Source organism: Antechinus flavipes, chromosome 3, assembly GCF_016432865.1.
Source record: "Antechinus flavipes isolate AdamAnt ecotype Samford, QLD, Australia chromosome 3, AdamAnt_v2, whole genome shotgun sequence".
NCBI classification, from domain to species: domain Eukaryota; kingdom Metazoa; phylum Chordata; class Mammalia; order Dasyuromorphia; family Dasyuridae; genus Antechinus; species Antechinus flavipes.
The window spans coordinates 629,076,645-629,095,076 of NC_067400.1; the positions used below are offsets into that span (position 1 = coordinate 629,076,645).

An 18,432-nucleotide genomic window follows, 5' to 3' on the forward strand; every position below is an offset into this window, starting at 1 on the left:
CTCTTGCCTTTCTTAGTTCCCTTCTCCACTCCCAGAGCCCCCCTTTCCCTTACCCTGGCCCACACCCCCTACCTCTGTGTAGGCCCATTTCCTGGACTCAGGTCTTTCCCTACTCCCATATACCCTCTACTCATCTAACAAAGTAACGTCTCTAAAGGGCAGCTCTGTCTCTCATCTCTCTGTCTCTGTCTCTCGTCTCTCTGTCTCTGTCTCTCATCTCTCTGTCTCTGTCTCTCATTCTCTCCCCACCCCCACCCCATGCCAGGGCCTCCTTATTACCTTCAGGATCAACAGGGAAATAATCCTATTTGACTTTTAAAGCCGCTCCCAGCCTTAGTTTCCCCCACATACCCCCCCTTTCCAGTGTTACATTTTACTCCCCTCCACACGCGGGATGATCCAAAGAGACGACCTCCTTGCTATTCCTTGTGCAGGACATTTGGTTTTCCCAGCCCCTGCCTTGGGGCCGCTTGTCCCCCATGCCGGAACGCTCTCCCTGCTGCCCTCCACCTTCAATCCCGCCCGTGCCCCCTCCCCAATTCCGAGGTCGCCCCCAAAACGACATCACTTGTGTGACCTGTTCGTTCTCACCCATTAACCTGTGAGCTCCTGGAGGGAAGACTTGCCTTTTCATCCCCGGGGACCAGCCCAGGACCTGGCACCGAAGAAGTGCTTCAAAGATTCTATGGTCTGTCCCTCTAGTCTCACCCGCCATCTGACCCTGTCTCTTTCTCTATCTCGGTCTCTCCTCTCAATCTCTCCTTCTCTTTCTCTGTCTCTCTTCTCTGTCTCTCCCTCTCACTGTCTCTCCTTCTTTCTCTTGGTCTCTCCTCTCTCTCAGTCTCTCTCTCTCTCTCTCTCTCTCTCTGTCTCTCTCTCTCTCTCTGTCTCTCTTCTCTGTCTCTCCTCTCTCTCTCAGTCTCTCCTTCTCTCTCTCAGTCTCTCCTTCGCTCTCTCTCTCTCTCTCTCTCTCTCTCTCTCTCTCTCTCTCTCTCTCTCTCTCTCTCTCTCTCTCTCTCAGTCTCTCTCTCTCTCTCTCTCTCTCTCTCTCTCTCTTCTCTCTCTCTCTCGGTCTCTCCTTCTCTCTCTCAGTCTCTCCTCTCTCTCAGTCTCTCCTTCTCTCTCTCAGTCTCTCTCTCTCTCTCTCTTCTCTCTCTCTCTCTCTCTCTCTCTCTCTCTCGGTCTCTCTCTCTCTCTCTCTCTCTCTCTCTCTCTCTCTCTCTCTCTCTCTCTCTCAGTCTCTCTCCCTTTCTCTCTCTCTCTCTCTCTCTGTCTCTCTCTCTCTCTCTCTCTCTTCTCTCTCTCTCTCTCTCTCAGTCTCTCTCTCTCTGTCTCTCTCTCTCTCTCTCAGTCTCTCTCTCTCTCTCTCTCTCTTCTCTCTCTCCTCTCTCTCAGTCTCTCTCTCTCTCTGTCTCTGTGTCTCTCTCTCTCTCTCTCAGTCTCTCTCTCTCTCTCTCTCTCTCCTCTCTCTCAGTCTCTCTCTCTCTCTCTGTCTCTGTGTCTCTCTCTCTCTCTCTCTCTCTCTCTCTCTCTCTCTCTCTCTCTCTCTGTCTCTCTCTCTCTCTCTCTCTCTCGGTCTCTCCTCTCTCTTGGTCTCCTTCTCCCTATCTGCTCTTTTCTCTAGCTCTGTCTCAGATTTTTAAGTCGGACGATCCCTCCGTGACCCTGCAGCCCAACACCCACCTGACCAGTGATTACTCCTCTCCTAGACTCAATCCGTGCTTCAGTCTCTACTCCAAGTCCAGGCGGAGGCCTCCTCCACTTTGGCTCTCTGCAGTTTTCCTAGCCTCAAGCCTAATGTACCCATTGCGCTTAGTTCTCCTGGGACCGGAGGGAAGAGAGCCGATTCCTCTTCGGCCAGCTGGCCACAGGACGCAGCTCTCTCCCCTGCGCCCAGTCTGGTTCTCTCCAGGCTAAACGTTCCCAGTTCCTTCAACCGCTTGTCCCAGACCGTGAATGTGTTTGGGCTTTTTTATTGTCTCCATCTCCCCCTTGTTTTTCTATTTCTCCATTTCTCCGTCTCTATCCACTTGTTTGTTCCTGTCATTGTCTCCTGGTCCCTCCCCCTGCTTTGTCTCCCATCAAAATTTCCCTCTGGTGACATCAGACCCTACATGGGGACGACAGGTGTGTGGGGGAGGGCATCCTGGCAGGAGGCGGCGGGCCGGCCGGAGCCAGGACGGTCGCGAGCCCGCGGCCGTGCCCCCCGTGCCCCCGATGGGCCAGCCCCGGGCCGGCTTGGCCGAGGCCCCGGATCTCCTCCCTCGGGGCCAGAGCTCGTAACCGATGCTGCATCGGGCTTTGCTGGGGCCTAAATAAAACTCCTGACAGAGCCGGAAAGGCCCGTGGGGGGGGCTGGCTGGGACCCCCACGTTACAGGGGCGGCCCCCGGGGAGGAGGCGCAGGGCTGGGACCAGATCAGGGCTCGCTCTGCCCCAAAACCAAAGCGGGATCACAGAGTTCGGGCCAGGAGAGCGGTGTCTGCTTAGCCGCCGTCCCGGCGGGCACAGGGCCGGGTGATCTCTGTCAGCGGCTCCCAGGGACCCGCGCGGCCTTTCACAGACTGGCCCAGGTTCCCCTCCTGAGTCGCCCCTCAGCACGCCTTCGTGCGAGGGCCCCCCCCAGCCTTGCCAGGAACGGCTTCCTCTTGGCTCACTGGGAGGCTCCCGGCTCCTCTGTCCCAGCCCCTCGCCGGGCACTTGCCTCACCCCGTGCTGTACCGATTACCAGCCCTCCTGGGCTCCAGGGCCCCACTTTGGGGTCCGTATCAGCTCAGGGTCTGGCGCCCACAAGCTCTCCACGTTTCATCTTTGGAGTCGCCGTTAGCGCCCGAGCCCTCCCTCGGGCAAGGAACGAGCTCCCGGCTGGGAGCTACTTACAGAAGATCTCCCAGTGATGGGACAAGGGGGAGGATCACCAGAGGTCACAGGTGGATAAACTGAGGCTCAGAGACTGGAAAGGCTTGACCAAGATCACAAGGCCAATAAAGGACAGCCTATCGGACCCGAGGGACCCGAGACCGTAGTTTCTTCTTCCGTTTTCCGGGTCAGACGCTGAGGCCCCGAGGGGGCTCCGACCCTCCCGGGGGCACCTGGAGCTTCGGGCCCAGCCCCCCCCCCGGTCCCCAGAGGACTTCCTCAGACAAACCCTCGCCGACCCCGACTCAGAGAGAACTTTATTCAAGGCTGGGCGCGGGCCCGGGTTTGTCAGAGGGAGGCTGCCGCCCATCAGCCTTCGAACTTCTTCTTCCGGCCTTCCATCCCGCTCAGAGCGTCGATGTTCTTCCTCCAGTCTCCCACTTCTCGGCTCTCCTGCGGGGAGGGGGCCATGCTCAGGAAGGCTCCCGGCCAAGGAGCTCCCCTCCTTCCCAGGATGGCAGCCCCACTCCTGGCTCATCTCCCAGCTCCGAGCTCCCAGCCCTCAGCTCCCGGCTCCCGGCTCCCGACTCCCAGCTCCCGGCTCCCAGCTCCCCGAGCTGCTCGGTCCCTGCTCTCCTCCGGGCCCAGCTCCCAGCCCTCATCTCCCGGCTCTGGGCTCCCAGCTCCCAGCTCCCGGCTCCCAGCCCTCAGCTCCCGGCTCCGGCTCCCGGCTCCCGGCTCCCCGAGCTGCTCGGTCCCCGCTCTCCTCCGGGCCCAGCTGCCCAGCTCTGCAGGGATCTCCGGGCGAGCGGAGGCTCCGTCTCCGTGTCCCCGGGGTCAGCGCGGCCCGTTACGGAGGCGCCGGGGAAGGGCGGGTGAGGGGCTGAAGGAGGCTGTCCCGGCCCTGGGTCTCACCTTCTCCGTGTCGTCCTTCTTCACTTGCTTGAGGTGAGCTCTGAGGTCCAGGGACTCTTTGGCTCGGGCCCCCAGCAGGGCCTGCATCATGGCGTCCGCTGAGATCCGCACCCTCCGCAGCGTGGGCCGCTTAAACTTGCCCCGCAGGTCAAAGATTTTCTGGGTCAGATCAGCAATCTGGGGGGCGGGGGAAGGGGCAGACGTGGGTTCCTCCCCCGTCCGCCCCCAGTGCCCCAACCCCCGGCACCATAGAGCCCCTAGAGCGGGAAGGGCTCCACGCCCACCACAGGATCTGAGCTCGGGCCCTGCTTTGCTACCGGCTGGGACCTGGAGCAAGTTCTTTCTCTGAGCCTCAGTTTCTTCATCTGTAAAACGGACGGGGTTGGACTAGGTAACGTCTAAGGGCTCTTCCAGTTCTCGGTCTCGTCCGTCCATAAAAACAAATCCCTCCAACCCACGGAGACTCACTCTCCCCTCTGTCCCGAGAGATGACCTCGCCAAGCCCTGGGCAGGTTTGCTATGGGAGGCGCACTTTGTAAACCTTAAACATTCTTCTCTTTTCCTAAATACTAGTGAGCCCAGTGAGCTCTGCCCACCCCCCTTCCCCGGGCTGCCTCCCGTCAAGGTCGCGCTGTACCCGGCGGGAGATGCAAGGCTCAGGGCACCCTGGGTGCGAGGGCTTCTCGCTGAAGAGGTGGTGAGGAGGGGGCAGCGGGAAGCGTGGGGGAAACTCTTTGGGGCACCCGGAAGGTAGCCAGTCTGGCTCCCAGAAGTCTTTTCTCTGGAGAAAGCCTTTGTCTGGTGCAGGATGTGGAGAATACAAAGCAAGCAAAGCAGAGACCTGCATGGGCGGGTCACAGCCCCTGGGACTGAGTCGGCCCTGCCCTCAGACAGGTTCCTCTCTCTGAACAACCGATGTCCAGAGGAGCGGGGCTTGGGGCCAGGGGGAGTTCAGAGACGCCCCCCGCTTCTTGCCCTGTAACCCAGGAACCAGGTTCTCTAGGTGCCTCCTTTTGCTGATGCTGAGCCCCTGAGCCCAGGCCAGATGCTCCCAGCTGATCGTTCCACCCCTGAGCCCGAGCCCCTCAGCCCCTCAGCCCTTGTGCCCCCAGAACCCCTGAGCCCCTGAGTCCCCCAGCCCCTGAGGCCCCGAGCCTGAGTCCCTGAGTCCCTGAGCCCCCCAGCCCCTGAGCCCCTGAGTCCCTGAGCCCCTGAGCCCCTGAGCCCCTGAGCCCCTGAGTCCCTGAGCCCCTGAGCCCCTGAGTCCCTGAGTCCCTGAGCCCCTGAGCCCCTGAGCCCCTGAGTCCCTGAGCCCCCCAGCCCCTGAGCCCCTGAGTCCCTGAGCCCCCCAGCCCCTGAGCCCCTGAGCCCCTGAGTCCCTGAGCCCCCCAGCCCCTGAGCCCCTGAGTCCCCCAGCCCCTGAGCCCCTGAGTCCCTGAGCCCCTGAGCCCCTGAGCCCCTGAGTCCCTGAGCCCCTGAGCCCCTGAGCCCCTGAGTCCCTGAGCCCCCCAGCCCCTGAGCCCCTGAGCCCCTGAGTCCCTGAGCCCCCCAGCCCCTGAGCCCCTGAGTCCCCGAGCCCCGGAGCCCAGGCCGGCCCCCTTGCTTTGTACCTCGCTGACATTCTTGGTCACTTTGGCCTCCAGATCGTATCTCTCTTCGTCCACCTTGTCCACTCTGGCGTGCAGCTCCCGACACAGCTCCTGGGGGGGGGGAGTTGCCTGGTTCCCTAAGGGACATCGCCGGGGAGCCCGATGCCAGGCACCCTGGGGGAAGGGGGGAGGAGGGGGGAGGATTGAGGACGCCTGGGTCTCTAAGGGGGACGGAAGCCCTGGGTCGCTGATGGGCTGTGGGAGGGGGAGCCAGGACCCCCGCGGGCCCTAATAACCTGCAGCTCGGCGACCCCGAGCCCGGCCAGCTCCACGGGAGCACAGCGCTCCCCGAGCACGCGGCCCTTCTCCCCGCGCCGATCGTCGCCCTCTCGCTCCAGCTCCTGCTTGGCTTTCTGCAGCATCAGGGTCTGCGAGGAAGGCGAGCCCGGCCGGGGGGTGAGCGAAGCGGCCGCCGAGGGAAGCCGGCTCGCGGCCCCGGCCCCACGCACTTCCCGCACTTCCCACGAGTGACCTGGATGACGGGGGCTCCCCGGGCCCCACCCTCACCTTCAGCTGCAGCTTCCGAGAAGCCGAGATCTTGGACTTTTTCTGCGGGAGGAAAAGCCTGAGGTCAGGATGGGGAGGGGAGAGAAACCGGACCTGGGAAGGGCTTGGGTTCAGGGGGGGGAGGGAGGGAAGTGGGGATAGAGAAAGGACAGAATCCTCAGGGGACAGTTAGAATTCGGGGCGGGCCCAGAACTCAAGGGGTGGGGCTAGTGTCATGGGGCGGAGCCAGAACCCAAGAGGTGGGGCTAGCGTTATGGGGCGGGGCCAGAACCCAAGGGGTGGGGCTAGCATTATGGGGCGGGGCCATAACCCAAGGGGTGGGGCTAGCGTTATGGGGCAAAATCAGAACACAAGGGGTTGGAGCTAGCGTTATGGGCGGAACCAGAACCCAAAGGGTGGGGCTAGCTTTATGGGGCGGGGCCAGAACGCAAGAGGTGGGGCTAGCGTTATGGGGCGGGGCCAGAACCCAAGGGGTGGGGCTAGCGTTGTGGGGAGGAACCCAGAACCCAAGGGGTGGGGCTAGCATTATGGGGCGGGGTCACAACCCAAGAGGTGGGACTAGCGTTATAGAGCAAAACCAAAAGGGGTGGGGCTAGAACTATGGGGCGGGGCCAGGATCCAATGAGTGGGGCTAGCATTATGGGGCAGGATTAGAACCCAAGGGGCGAATCTCTTCTGGGGGCGGGGTCAGAAGCCCAAGGGAGGCTTCCGATGTCAGAGAATTCTCCCCGGGAGGGCCGGGTTCCCAGGGGCCCAGATGCTGCCCCATCCCCACCAAAAGCTGGCGCCCAGCCCACAGGGACCGGCTTCTCACCTTGGCGTGCGGCTCAGTGGCGTAGGCGCGGTAGTTAACAGAGGAGCGGCGTCGAACCGGGGGTGCCGCTGGACTGGGTGCGGGCGGCGCTGCCGGTAACTAAAGAGGACCCGGGTCAGCCGGCCTCCGAGGCCCCCGGCCACAGGGACGTCTCTCCTAGGAAACCCAGAGTCCCACCCCCCTGCCCAGGCCCCCTAGTCTCCACCCCACATCCTGAGGACCCGTGTCCTCATCCCATCACGCCCCCTCTTCAAGGATCCAGGAGTCCCTATCCCCCAGTTCAGAGGCCCCGTTCCCTTCTCTCACCGTGTCGCTGCTCCTGCAGAGAGAAGGGGGGGGGGTTTACTGGATCTGCGGTGGGCATCCACCTGGCCTCCTCCCTACCCTCTCAGACCTAGGACCAACCAGGACAAACTTATCCCCACACAGGAACCTTGGTCTCGATTCCCGCCCCTCCAGGGACCCAAGCGTCCGTGTCACCCAGACAGCACTCACTCGTCCGCCATGTTGTTAGGGGACTGGATGAGTCTCCGGGATGACCTTGGGGGGCTGAGATCCGCTAGCCTCCGATCTCTTCGGGCTCCTCTGGGGACAGTGTGTGACAAAAGCCAAGGGGAGGCTAAATATACTGCCGCAGGGGAGATAAGGGGGCCTGGAGGGGGGGAGATACCCCGTGTCTGGCAGACACCTCCCTCAGGTCCACAGGGAGCCAAGAATCCGGACACGCCAGCCCCTCCTCCCCAGGGACCCAGAGGCCCTCTCTCTGCGGTCTCAGAAAGTTCTCGGCCACCCTAAGGGGCCTCCCCTAGTCCCTCAACAATTCAGGCACCTTACCCCACCCCATCTGGGAGCCGAGTCTCTTCCTCCTCGGCACCTGCTTCCAAGTCCCAGCCCTCTGCCCCTTGGGGACCTCCCCGGCTTGATTCTCCAGAACCGAGGTCCCAGGAACCCCAGCCTATTCACATCTCTGAAACCCACCCGGCTGGCTCTCTGGCCCATTCTTCTCAAAGACCAGAGGACCCAGACCCTCCGCCCTCAGGAAGCAAGGCATCCCGAGCCCGAGCCATTGTTCTTGGGGACCCAGGAGTCCTGCCACCCCTGTCCCTTAAGGCGGTGGCGACACGCCGCACTCTCTCCCAGATCACAGACTGATGATGGGGTTCGATTCTTTATTCTAACAAGTTGCGACTCCCTGGGAAGGACAGGGGACGCCGAGCCCCAGAAATCCAGGGAGACGCGATCAGAATCTTGGGGCCAACATAGTCGTGGGTCGGGGAGGGGGCAGGGGCCTAGGAGAAACTAGAATATTCGGGGACCAAAGGGTCCCCTCTAGAATTCGGTGGCGAAGTCAGGATCACCTGCGCCTCGTGTTCTGGAGCCAGAGTCGTTGGGGGAAGGGTTCGGAAATGCCGAAGGTGGGGTCAGTCTTGGGGAAGAGGGGGCACCGGATTCCCCAGAGGGCATTCCAAGATCATCAGGACCCTTGGCAGGTCCCAGAATGCCCGGGAGGGCGGGGGCGGAGTGCCCAGGGGGCGGAGCCAAAATTCCAGAAGGCCCTAGCTCCGCATCTGTAGGCAGGTTCATTGTCTTTGAGGGAGGAGTCACATGGCTGAGGGGCGGGTCCCTCATGCCCCCAACTTCTGGGCTAGTGGCTGGTCTAAGAATGCCATAGGGGGCGGGCTCAGAGGCCCTAGGAGGCGGGGTCAGTGCTCCAGGAGCCTCAGCCTGGGAGGATGGGCTCTGAATTTCAGAGGGGGCGGGCTCAGAGGCTTTAGGAGGCGGGGTCAACGCTGCAGGAGCATCAGCCTTGGAGGATGGGCTTTCAATTTCAGAGGGGGAGGGCTCAAAGGCCCTAGGAGGCGGGGTCAGTGCTCCAGGAGCCTCAGCCTGGGAGGATAGTAGACTCTGAATTTCAGAGGGGGAGGGCTCAGAGGCCCTAGGAGGTGGGGTCAGTGCTCCAGGAGCCTCAGCCTGGGAGGATGGGCTCTCAATTTCAGAGGGGGCGGGCTCAGAGGCTTTAGGAGGCGGGGTCAACGCTGCAGGAGCATCAGCCTTGGAGGATGGGCTTTCAATTTCAGAGGGGGAGGGCTCAAAGGCCCTAGGAGGCGGGGTCAGTGCTCCAGGAGCCTCAGCCTGGGAGGATAGTAGACTCTGAATTTCAGAGGGGGAGGGCTCAGAGGCCCTAGGAGGCGGGGTCAGTGCTCCAGGAGCCTCAGCCTGGGAGGATAGTAGACTCTGAACTTCAGAGGGGGCGGGCTCAGAGGCCCTAGGAGGCGGGGTCAGTGCTCCAGGAGCCTCAGCCTGGGAGGATAGGCTCTGAATTTCAGAGGGGGCGGGCTCAGAGACCCTAGGAGGCGGGGTCAGTGCTCCAGGAGCCTCAGCCTGGGAAGATAGTAGACTCTGAATTTCAGAGAGGGCGGGCTCAGAGTCCCTAGGAGGCGGGGTCAGTGCTCCAGGAGCATCAGCCTGGGAGGATAGTAGACTCTGAATTTTAGAGGGGGCGGGCTCAGAGACCCTAGGAGGCGGGGTCAACGCTGCAGGAGGATCAGCCTTGGAGGATGGGCTCTGAATTTCAGAGGGGGCGGGCTCAGAAGCCTTAGGAGGCGGGGTCAGTACTCCAGGAGCATCAGCCTGGGAGGATGGGCTCTCAAGTTCAGAGGGGGCGGGCTCAGAAGCCTTAGGAGGCGGGGTCAGTACTCCAGGAGCATCAGCCTGGGAGGATGGGCTCTCAATTTCAGAGGGGGCGGGCTCAGAAGCCTTAGGAGGCGGGGTCAGTACTCCAGGAGCATCAGCCTGGGAGGATGGGCTCTCAATTTCAGAGGGGGCGGGCTCAGAGGCCCTAGGAGGCGGGGTCAGTGCTCCGGGAGCATCAGCCTGGGAGGATGGGCTCTCAATTTCAGAGGGGGCGGGCTCAGAAGCCTTAGGAGGCGGGGTCAGTACTCCAGGAGCCTCAGCCTGGGAGGATGGGCTCTCAATTTCAGAGGGGGCGGGCTCAGAGGCCCTAGGAGGCGGAGTCAGTGCTCCAGGAGCATCAGCCTGGGAGGATGGGCTCTCAATTTCAGAGGGGGCGGGCTCAGAAGCCTTAGGAGGCGGGGTCAGTACTCCAGGAGCCTCAGCCTGGGAGGATGGGCTCTCAATTTCAGAGGGGGCGGGCTCAGAGACCCTAGGAGGCGGAGTCAGTGCTCCAGGAGCATCAGCCTGGGAGGATGGGCTCTCAATTTCAGAGGGGGCGGGCTCAGAGGCCCTAGGAGGCGGGGTCAGTGCTCCAGGAGCATCAGCCTGGGAGGATAGGCTCTGAATTTCAGAGGGGGCGGGCTCTTGGGCATCAGGGGGCGGGGTTAAAATCTCTGTGTTAGTCTCCTCAAGGGGCGGGGCTTTGGCCTTCTGACAAACACTCGGGGCCTCCTCTTCTGGCTGGGGCTTCCGAGAGAAGCGCGCGAAGGTTTCGGGGGGACCCTCGTGGGACTCCGGTGCGAAGCCAGCAGCCTCAGCCAGCTCTCGGACCCGATCACGGAAACTCTCTAGCTGGTTAGGCCGCAGATCCACAAGGTACCTAAGGACGGAGGTTAAGTCAGGGCTCCCAGAGGCCCCGCAGCCTCAGCACCCAGGCCGGGCGGACAGCGCTCACCTGGCCAATTCCACAATCAAGCGTCCTCCGGGAGCCACGCAGGCCCCGAGCTCCGGGCTCAGCTGATGGACCATCCTGCAGAGAGGAAGCCAGGATTAGAGAGCTGGAGAATGGTGTTCCCAGATCCCTCGAGGGGGGATAGGCCATTTTTATTCGGGATCCCTGGGACAGGAAGGGCTGAACACCTGCACTTGGGTCACTGGGGGAGAGGTCTGGGAAGTCGGGACTCCTGGAGTCCCGGGAAGGAAAGGACAGAGCTCTTAGGTCCCGCAGGAGGACGGGGAGGTGGGGAATCAGTGCTCCCGGAGTCTCTGGGAGGATCCGTTCTCCTGGAGGAGAGGGCCACGGAACAGTGCTCCCGGGTCATCGGCAGGAGAGGGCAGGGGATCAGAGTTCTTAGTCCCTGAGGGAGGAGGGACTGAAACAAGATGCCCCGCCCCTTTCCTGGAGAAGAGGGCTGGGAATCTGCTCCTGTCTCTTATGGAGGAGTTGGAAATGGGGATGACACCATCCCTGAGAGGAAGGGGTTGGTTTGCTTCCGAGTCCCTGAACAGAAAACCGGGGGCTCAAAATTCCCGAGTCTCTAAGGAGAGGCCTGGAGAGTCAGGACGCCTGGGTCCGAGGGAGAACTGGGGTGAGGGTTGAAGGATCAAGATTCTTTCTGGTAGAGGGAGGGGAAAGGGGCTCCCGGTTCAGGACGCCTGAGACCCTGAAGGAAAAGAGACAGTTTGAGCCGGGAGGAACTTGGGACGTAGGACTGCCGCCCGGACTCCTGAGGCAACCTCGGCCAGGGGCACTCCCTCAGTTACCCGCAGGACACGTAGAGAAGGTGGAAGCGGCTGCTGTAGCGCTTTCGGTGGTGCAGCGTCGGGGCGGTCCCCAGGGGCAGGAAGTGCACCCGGAAAGGTCTGGAGCCCGCCGGGTCTGAAGGCGAAGAGACCGGGAAAGAGAGAGGGGCACTCAGTGCCAGGGAGAGGAGGACGGCCCGGAGCGGACTTTCCTGCCCCGCCCGTTACGCACCAGCACAAGCTCCTCCCGGGCACTTCCCTAAATTCAGCCTCAGGGGAGGCACTTTCCCTTTCCCTGCCCCTTGCCCTCGGCAGGACTCCCATCCCCCTCCTACTGGCCTCAGTTTCCCCTCTAGGAATCCAGATGGTCTCAAAGAGCCCTAAGTGGGGGGGAGGGAGGGAAGACTCTTAGAGAAAGGAGACTAAAAGGAGGGGCTGGTACTCGGGAGGAGGAAAGTTTGGGGGCCTCTTGTCTGCGCTCACCGGACCCTGGAGCCCCGCCCTCTGCCTTGGTCTCAGGCTCGGCCCCAGACCCCTCCTCCTCGGCAGCCCCTAGGCTTCGAAACAGCGAGGTCACGTTGTGCAGGGAGATCTCACCAGCGCACTGTGGGAGGGACGAGCAGGACATGTGGGCGGAGCCTGGATAAATGGGCGGAGCTGTGGAGTGGAGCAATTGTGGGGAGGGGAAGAAGAGGCCCAAAGGGGGCAGATTTGGGTTAAAGAGTGATATAGATGGAAATGGGACCCGAAGTCTTCCCGGAGGAAACGGAAGAGATACTTGGAGCGGAGAACCGGAGGCCCAGAGACAATCCCGAAGGCAAAGCGAAAGGGGGAAGCCAGAGACGCTGAGGGCGAGAGATGGAAACAGTGAGGGGGAGAGCCAAGGAGACAGAGAACCGGGGCCACAGAGATGGAGAGTCAGGGAGGCCTTAGGTCCGACCAGGCCAAGGCCCGGGAAAGAGCAAGAGGAAGGGAGAAGGCCGGGAGGTGGAAGGGAGAAGGACGAGAGATGGGGCTCCCTGGGCACCTTAACAGGGGTTCCGTTGCGGCTCTTCAAGATGCTCTCATCGTCGGACTCGATGCCAAAGGCCACGAACGGCCCCGTAGCCACGTCCCCCCAGTAGCCTCGCACAGCCACGCGCTCCCCTCGCTGAGGTTGGGGGAGACATGGATCAACTTGTGGACATCTGGGACCCCCAGGAGACTGACAAAGGGGCACTGGAGCCCTCAAATGTCAGAAGCTTGGAAGGGGGGCTGCTGGGACCCCGGAGACACAGGGCTGGGAACCTGAAGGCCCAGATCTCCTGAAATACAGGACTGGGGGAGTGGGCGGACCAGAATTCCCGAGAAGCCTGCCAAAGTGGGCAGAAACCAGAACTTTCGATTTCCTGAGGTGGTAGACTTAAGTTAGACTCCCACAGTCCCCTGAGGTGGTGGCTTCATTACTGGGTGATCAAGGGCTCGGAGGGATTAGGGGCGACTGGGACCCCTTGGGAGATGTCTGCGTCCCCAGGAGCTGGGACAGGGAGCCTAGAGCACGCACGTGGCTCATCAGGCGTCCTGACGCTAGCGTCCGATTGGGGAGCTGATAGGCCGAAGCATCCCGAATCTCGAAGGCCACACTGGTTTCCCGCCAGCGACGAAACTCTCTGCTGTTGATGACCCGGGCCTGAGAGACAGAGGAGCTCAAGGACCCAGCAATCCTCCCAGCCCTTTGACCTTCCCACCTCTTCAGGCGATCAGTCTCCTAATCTCCACCCTTCAGCTGCCAGATGCCCCCGTGCAGAGGCACCTAAAACTCCATTTCCCAGCATCATCCGGGAGAAGTGTAGGGGGGCCTTCCAACAACACTCCCTGCACCTACTGGAAACGGTAGTTTTCTCTCCCACCAGCCTCCCAGGGACCTCGGAAGTCCAGGCGCTCACCCCTCGGTCATGCAGCTTCATGTGCAAGTCCCAGTCGCTGACCCCGATTCGGGCGTCATAGCGGGAGCCCAGGTAACCCCGGAGTCGAGCGTCCCACAGGCGGCTCAGGGGGAAGGAGGCCTCGGCCTCGGAGGCCGCCCAGAAGGTGAACACGGCCTCCAAGGAATCCCGCTCCCGGTACTGAGAACCGAAAGAGAGGGGGACCATGGGAGACGCCTCTGCGACAGGGCAGGAGGCCGCCGGGACAAGAAGTGGAGCTCCAGCGGCAGCTCTTCCAGGACAGGGACTGATGCTGGTCTTCTCTGTTCATCCCCAAGCCTGCCCCTAAGAGGCACTTCACAACTGTTTTCTCTCCATCCATCGTCCATGCAGCCAGCCTCATCCATCCGTCCTCCATCCTCCATCCATCCATCCATCCCCCCCTCTATCAATCAGCCTTCCACTGCCTTTCTCAGAGAGCCGGAACAATCGTTCTCATTGCCCTTGGATCCCTGACGCCCAACTCAGCCCTAAAAGGCGTTTCACAAACTCTCCTTCTCCCCATTCACCAGATCCGGCCCTTGAGATAAGGACAGATCCGAGATCTAGCGGGATCTGAGGAACAACAAGACGGGTCTAACCACAGTGGGGGAGAACGAAGAGGGGCGGGGCTGGGGGGAGGAATCATGAGCACGAGAGCTGAAATGGTCAGTGGGGGCCAAGCGGTGAAGGCCTTTGAACGTCAGGAGGAGTTTCTAACGGATCTTGGAGGTTTATGATTTAATCATAAGCCCCTGGATTTTGTGCAGCCGAGGGTGGTCGGGTGGTCTCGGGACTGGCACTTTGGAAGCCCACCCCGGGGGGGGGGGGACGAGACTCGGGGACGCCCCGTAGAAGCCATCGGCCAGGTCAGAGTGAGGGGCGATCAGGCCGGAAGAAGGGCTCGTCAGCGGAGGGGAGTGGGGTGAGAATTAAGAGGAAGGGAAAGGAGAGGAGCGGCCTCCACGCTCGACCCCACCCCCAGCCTTAGGGCGGGAGCTGCGCACCAGCCTCCGGGCATCGGCTCCTCCCCCTTTCCCACCCCCAGCCCGTCCCCCACCTCAAACCTTGAGCGCTTCCAGGCTGAGCTTGGGAAGCTGAGCAGCCAGATCCTCCGGCTCGGGCAAAAGGCGGCGCATGCGCTGGGACTGAGCGCGAATGTACTCGGCCACCTGGGTCCGCACGAGCCCATTCCCCCAGAGCTCCAGGAATGTCTCGCTCTTTTCTGTGGGGAGGCGGGGGAGGGCGGCTGGGACCGCTGGGTCCCAGAGGGAGACGCTTGGGTGTCCCACAGGACTGAGGCTAGGAGTAGGGACGCCTGGGTCCCCGAGGGCAGAGGCTGGAAGCAAGGGCTCGAGTCCCCGATGTGAGGGGAGTGAGGATAAGGATGCGGGGATTCCCGGCAGGGTTGGTTTGGGAGCTGGGACGCCTGAATCCTGGAAAGGGGCATGCGCCGGGAACACGGACTCCTGCCCCCCCCCCCCCCAGGGAACTTCGGACACCTGGGTCCCGGCCTGGGTTGGGGGTGCTCCACTGCAGCCTCCGTAGGCTCACCTTGAAGGCCCATACTCTCCGGAGGCTCGAAGGCCAGGTTGAGGATGAGAATCTGGCGCGCCACCGCCTCCAGGTTGTTCTCCAGGACGAAGAACTGGGAGTCAGTAGGAGAAAAGATGGGGGAGCCCAAGATCAGGAATGGCGGCCTTCCCTGGCCCCTTCCACGGTCCAGGCCCCCTCCTGGGGACTTTCATGCAACCCAACAGGCACCCCCAAATAGTTGTTTTTTGTTTTGTCGTTGCTGTTTTGCTGAGGCAAGTGGGGTTAAGTGACTTGCCCAGGGTCACACAGCTAGGACATATTAAGTGTCTGAGGTCGGATTTGAACTCGGGTCCTCCTGACTTCAGGACCTGTGCTCTATCCCCCAAATAGTTTTTAAGGGTCTGCTCTGTGCAGGACATACAGAAACCATCCCAGTATTGGGAGTCCCGGCCCCGGCCTTCTCCCAGCCCCCAGCCTCCGGGGGAGCCCTGCTCACATTGAGCTTCCGAGGGGGCCAGCGCGGAGTCTGCGCCAAGGTCCGCAGGATGTGCCGCGCGTCCACCGAGCCCAGGAGAAGGATGTCGAGTTCCTGGGGGTCCCCGGGGCTGGGGGCATCGGGAGGACCTGGGATGGAGCAGGGAGGAGTTCGGATCACACGCCTCCTCCGTCGGGCAGGCCCTGCCTCCTCTCCGCGCCCAGCCTGCTCCCAGCCAACCCAGCCCAGAGGCCTCTTGGGACCGAGATGGGGGCGGGGAAAGGCGGGGGGGGGGGGTCCTCACATTCCGCCTGCAGATCCAGCGCCGGGGACAGGCCCCACCAGGCCACCGAGCCAAAGCCCTCCCCCGAGCCAGTCACCGTCGTCATGACCTTCGGGGCGGTTCCGGAGCTAAGCAAGGATCACCTAGGAGGCCGAGTCTCCCGCGTCCTGCCCCTCAGTCCCCGCCGCCGTCCCGGTCCCTCTTCTCTCCCCGAACTGAGAAGGAACCGATAGACTGAGCAGAGTCCGGATAACCGGGGAGCGCCCCCCAGATGCTGGACGCCCCCACCTTGTCCCCAAACTCTGCCCAATTCCCCTCCCCAGCCCTTCACCCTGGGGCGCTCCGACCAGGCTCTAGCTCCCCTTTGCGCCCCCAAAGACGCTTCTCCTCTCCGGACCCGCCCCTTCCAACCAACGGGTCAATGGAAGCGCGCGGAGCCCGACTTGCCGGCCAATGGGAGAGAGCAGCGGGCCCCCCAACTCCCGTAGCGACGGTAAGGACGCCGTTGCTCCTGGCAACGTAAGAGCCAATAGTAGCGCGTGGTCAGCCCTAGAGGGCGGGCTCCGAAGGCAGAGTTCAGCTAGGAAGTGGTTGCCCGGAAAGCTGCCGGACCAATGGTGACCTGGAGGCCTCGGACCCGTTACCCAGAGCAACCAGGGGCCGAGGCGAATGCGCAGGGAGGACCGTCTTTAAGCCGACAGTCTGTGTTAGGCCCGGCGCAATGGCGTCTCCGGCTCTCCCCGTGCGTCCCTCGCTCAGCCGCACGCCCCTGCCCCGTCCCGCCCCGGCTCTCCCCGGCTCTCCCCGTACATCCCCCACAGCTGTACACCCCTGCCCCGTCCCGCCCCGGCTCTTTGTCGCTCCGGGAGTCTGAGGTTCCCCTACTGCCGCCTCCTTTCCATCACCAGCTATTCCTCGGAACCCTCTAGCGCCCGCCCTTGCACAAGCGGCTTCCCAGATGGGTGGGGGGCCCGGCCGGGCCGCCACCTGCAGCCTTTCAGCGTGGTGGGCATCCTAGCAAATGGTGCACACAGGGATAAACGAGAGCACGTTTTATCGTATTTAACGTATTTAGAGGCACGGAGCGCCAGGAGACGGTTCTGGTTCCGTTAAACTAAAAAGGGGTCGAACAAATAAAAGCGACGTAGCCAAGATTGGAAGAAAAGCAGAAAATGGACTTAGGGGTCTCTCAGATACAGCGCAAATATAGAGAGGGCTTTCTCAAATCTATAAGCATATGAGCCCTGTCCTCATCAATAAATAGTGGAAGGATATGAAGTTTGTCACTGAAAAAATCAGAACCGTGAAGTCACGTGGGAAAGGCTCTGAATCACTGAGCAGAGAAACACAAAATGAAACAACTTTGAGGTAGCTTCTCACACCTGCAGACTGGCTAAAATGATAGGAGGGGGAAACTACAAATACTGGAGAGGACGTGGGGAAAGTGGGACACCAAGACTGTTCATGGGACTGTGAATTTACCCGACCGTTTGGGAGAGTAAGCTGGAATTATGCCCGGACAATCAAACTCTATGCCTTTTGGCCCAGCGATAGCATTGGATCCGTTTGCCCAAGTGATCAGGGAAAAAAAGGGGGAAAAAAACCCTACGTATTCTAAAATATTGATAATAGGTCTCCTTGTGGGGGCAAAGAACGGGAAATCAACGTGAGCCCCACAATCCGGGAATGGCTGAACCAGTTTTGTGATGGAATTCTACTCAGTGCTACAAGGACGAGCCAGATGATTTTAGAAAAGCGTGGTAAGACTTGCATGAAAAACGAAGATGAAAATGAGCAGAACCAAAAGAACATTGTGCACGGTAACAACCATATTGTTCGAAGAAAAATTGAATGTTATAAATATTCAAATCAACTACAGAGGAAGATGCTCCCCCCCTCCAGAGAAAGAAATAATAAAAAGAAGGATCTATAGCAAGATTTTATATATATTTATAAATCTGTATCAGACCATGGCTTTCTCTAGTGTGAGATGGGGGTGAAGGAGGGAGATGGTTCAAAACTTAAAATTTAACAAAAAAATTAATTTCTAAAAGAAATTATTATTTACCTAGATGTACATCACTTTGCAAAGAGCTATGCAAATGGTAGCTGTGGTTTTAACTATGATCGTGAGTTTGGATTCACTTATTTGTGTATATAGCGTACCTACTAACACATGCACCCGGCTTCTTGGGGCAGGGCAGGGTTTATTTTTGTCTTGTATTCATAGTGCCTAGGGAAGTGGCTGGCACATCAGTAAATGTTTAATAAATTTTGCTGACTGAAATGGAACTGAAGCAATCCTACCTCTACTCCAGCCTTCCTGCCTCCCGAGGACTCGGTTCTCCCATCCCTTCCATTCTCCCAGATGGCCCTTTCCTTTCCAGTCCCCGAGTGATTAAGAGGTCACAAATCTTGAGCCTCTACTCCCTGGATCTAGTCTCTCAAGGATTCATAAAGCACCTACTATGTACAAGATGGAATCTAGATATTTGGAGACACCCAGCAAGCAGGCTGTGCTCTGACCTCGGTAGCAAGTTTTTGCATCCCGGATGATCTCCCCCTCTGGTAAAGTGTATTGTTTTGACCAGCACCAGGTGTTCTCTGGGATTTGTGACTTTGGATTTATTGGAGTTCCCCCTATTTCCCAGGGACCTGAGAGCCAGGAGCAGGGGATGGCTGCAGCGGAAAGCTTCCATCCCAGCTCCCGACAGCTAACGATTCCTGAACTCCTGTGCTTGCAGAACGGAACCGGGGATGGCTGCATTCACGCTCCCGCCAAATTAACCGGTTCTGGTTATCAAGGCCCAACAGCTTTTAAGACTGGAGACCATCACCCTGGACCAGATTGTTCCCACAGGACCCAGGAACATCTGCATTGTCCATGAATAAGCCTGCCTTGGAAGTGCTAATCCATGCCTAAGAATGATTGTTAGAGTCAAGCCTCTTGTGGTTTGGGGCATATATAAACCGTGTGTGTGTGTGTGTGTGTGTGTGTGTGTAATTATATTGTGCAAGACATAAATATAATACAGA

The 18,432-nt window shown here is 60.4% G+C and overlaps 2 protein-coding genes across 2 annotated transcripts; both read right to left on the reverse strand.

Moving 5' to 3' along the window:
* Positions 1 to 3,157: 3,157 nt before the first annotated feature.
* TNNI3 (troponin I3, cardiac type) lies at positions 3,158 to 7,323 on the reverse strand. The gene is made up of 8 exons (XM_051990036.1): positions 7,239 to 7,323; positions 7,050 to 7,062; positions 6,744 to 6,842; positions 5,930 to 5,971; positions 5,659 to 5,790; positions 5,384 to 5,473; positions 3,774 to 3,950; positions 3,158 to 3,311 (listed from the first exon to the last, which is right to left on the reverse strand). The coding sequence occupies exons 1-8, from the start codon at positions 7,247 to 7,249 to the stop codon at positions 3,228 to 3,230; spliced, it is 648 nt and encodes a 215-aa protein (XP_051845996.1). The 5' UTR covers positions 7,250 to 7,323; the 3' UTR covers positions 3,158 to 3,227.
* DNAAF3 (dynein axonemal assembly factor 3) lies at positions 6,744 to 15,778 on the reverse strand. Its single transcript, XM_051990035.1, has 15 exons — positions 15,418 to 15,778; positions 15,135 to 15,262; positions 14,657 to 14,750; positions 14,170 to 14,327; positions 13,085 to 13,264; positions 12,703 to 12,828; positions 12,187 to 12,309; positions 11,643 to 11,763; positions 11,181 to 11,295; positions 10,372 to 10,446; positions 9,942 to 10,296; positions 8,790 to 9,374; positions 7,239 to 8,462; positions 7,050 to 7,137; positions 6,744 to 6,842 (listed from the first exon to the last, which is right to left on the reverse strand). Exons 1-13 carry the CDS (start codon positions 15,500 to 15,502, stop codon positions 8,073 to 8,075), a joined length of 2,535 nt encoding a protein of 844 aa, XP_051845995.1. The 5' UTR covers positions 15,503 to 15,778; the 3' UTR covers positions 6,744 to 6,842; positions 7,050 to 7,137; positions 7,239 to 8,072.
* Between the last annotated feature and the right edge of the window lie 2,654 nt (positions 15,779 to 18,432).

Excerpts from the sequence above, each read along its gene's own strand:
- TNNI3 (XM_051990036.1), bottom strand. Across the intron at positions 5,474-5,658 it reads TCGGGGTCGCCGAGCTGCAG|GAGCTGTGTCGGGAGCTGCA; the intron begins GTTATTAGGGCC and ends CCCCCCCCCCAG. Across the intron at positions 3,951-5,383 it reads TGACCAAGAATGTCAGCGAG|ATTGCTGATCTGACCCAGAA; the intron begins GTACAAAGCAAG and ends CCCGCCCCCCAG.
- DNAAF3 (XM_051990035.1), bottom strand. The coding sequence starts at position 15,502 with ATGACGACGGTGACTGGCTCGGGGGAGGGCTTTGGCTCGGTGGCCTGG. Across the intron at positions 14,751-15,134 it reads GGCCCCCTCGGAAGCTCAAT|TTCTTCGTCCTGGAGAACAA; the intron begins GTGAGCAGGGCT and ends ACTGACTCCCAG. Across the intron at positions 11,764-12,186 it reads GCAACGGAACCCCTGTTAAG|TGCGCTGGTGAGATCTCCCT; the intron begins GTGCCCAGGGAG and ends TCCCTCCCACAG.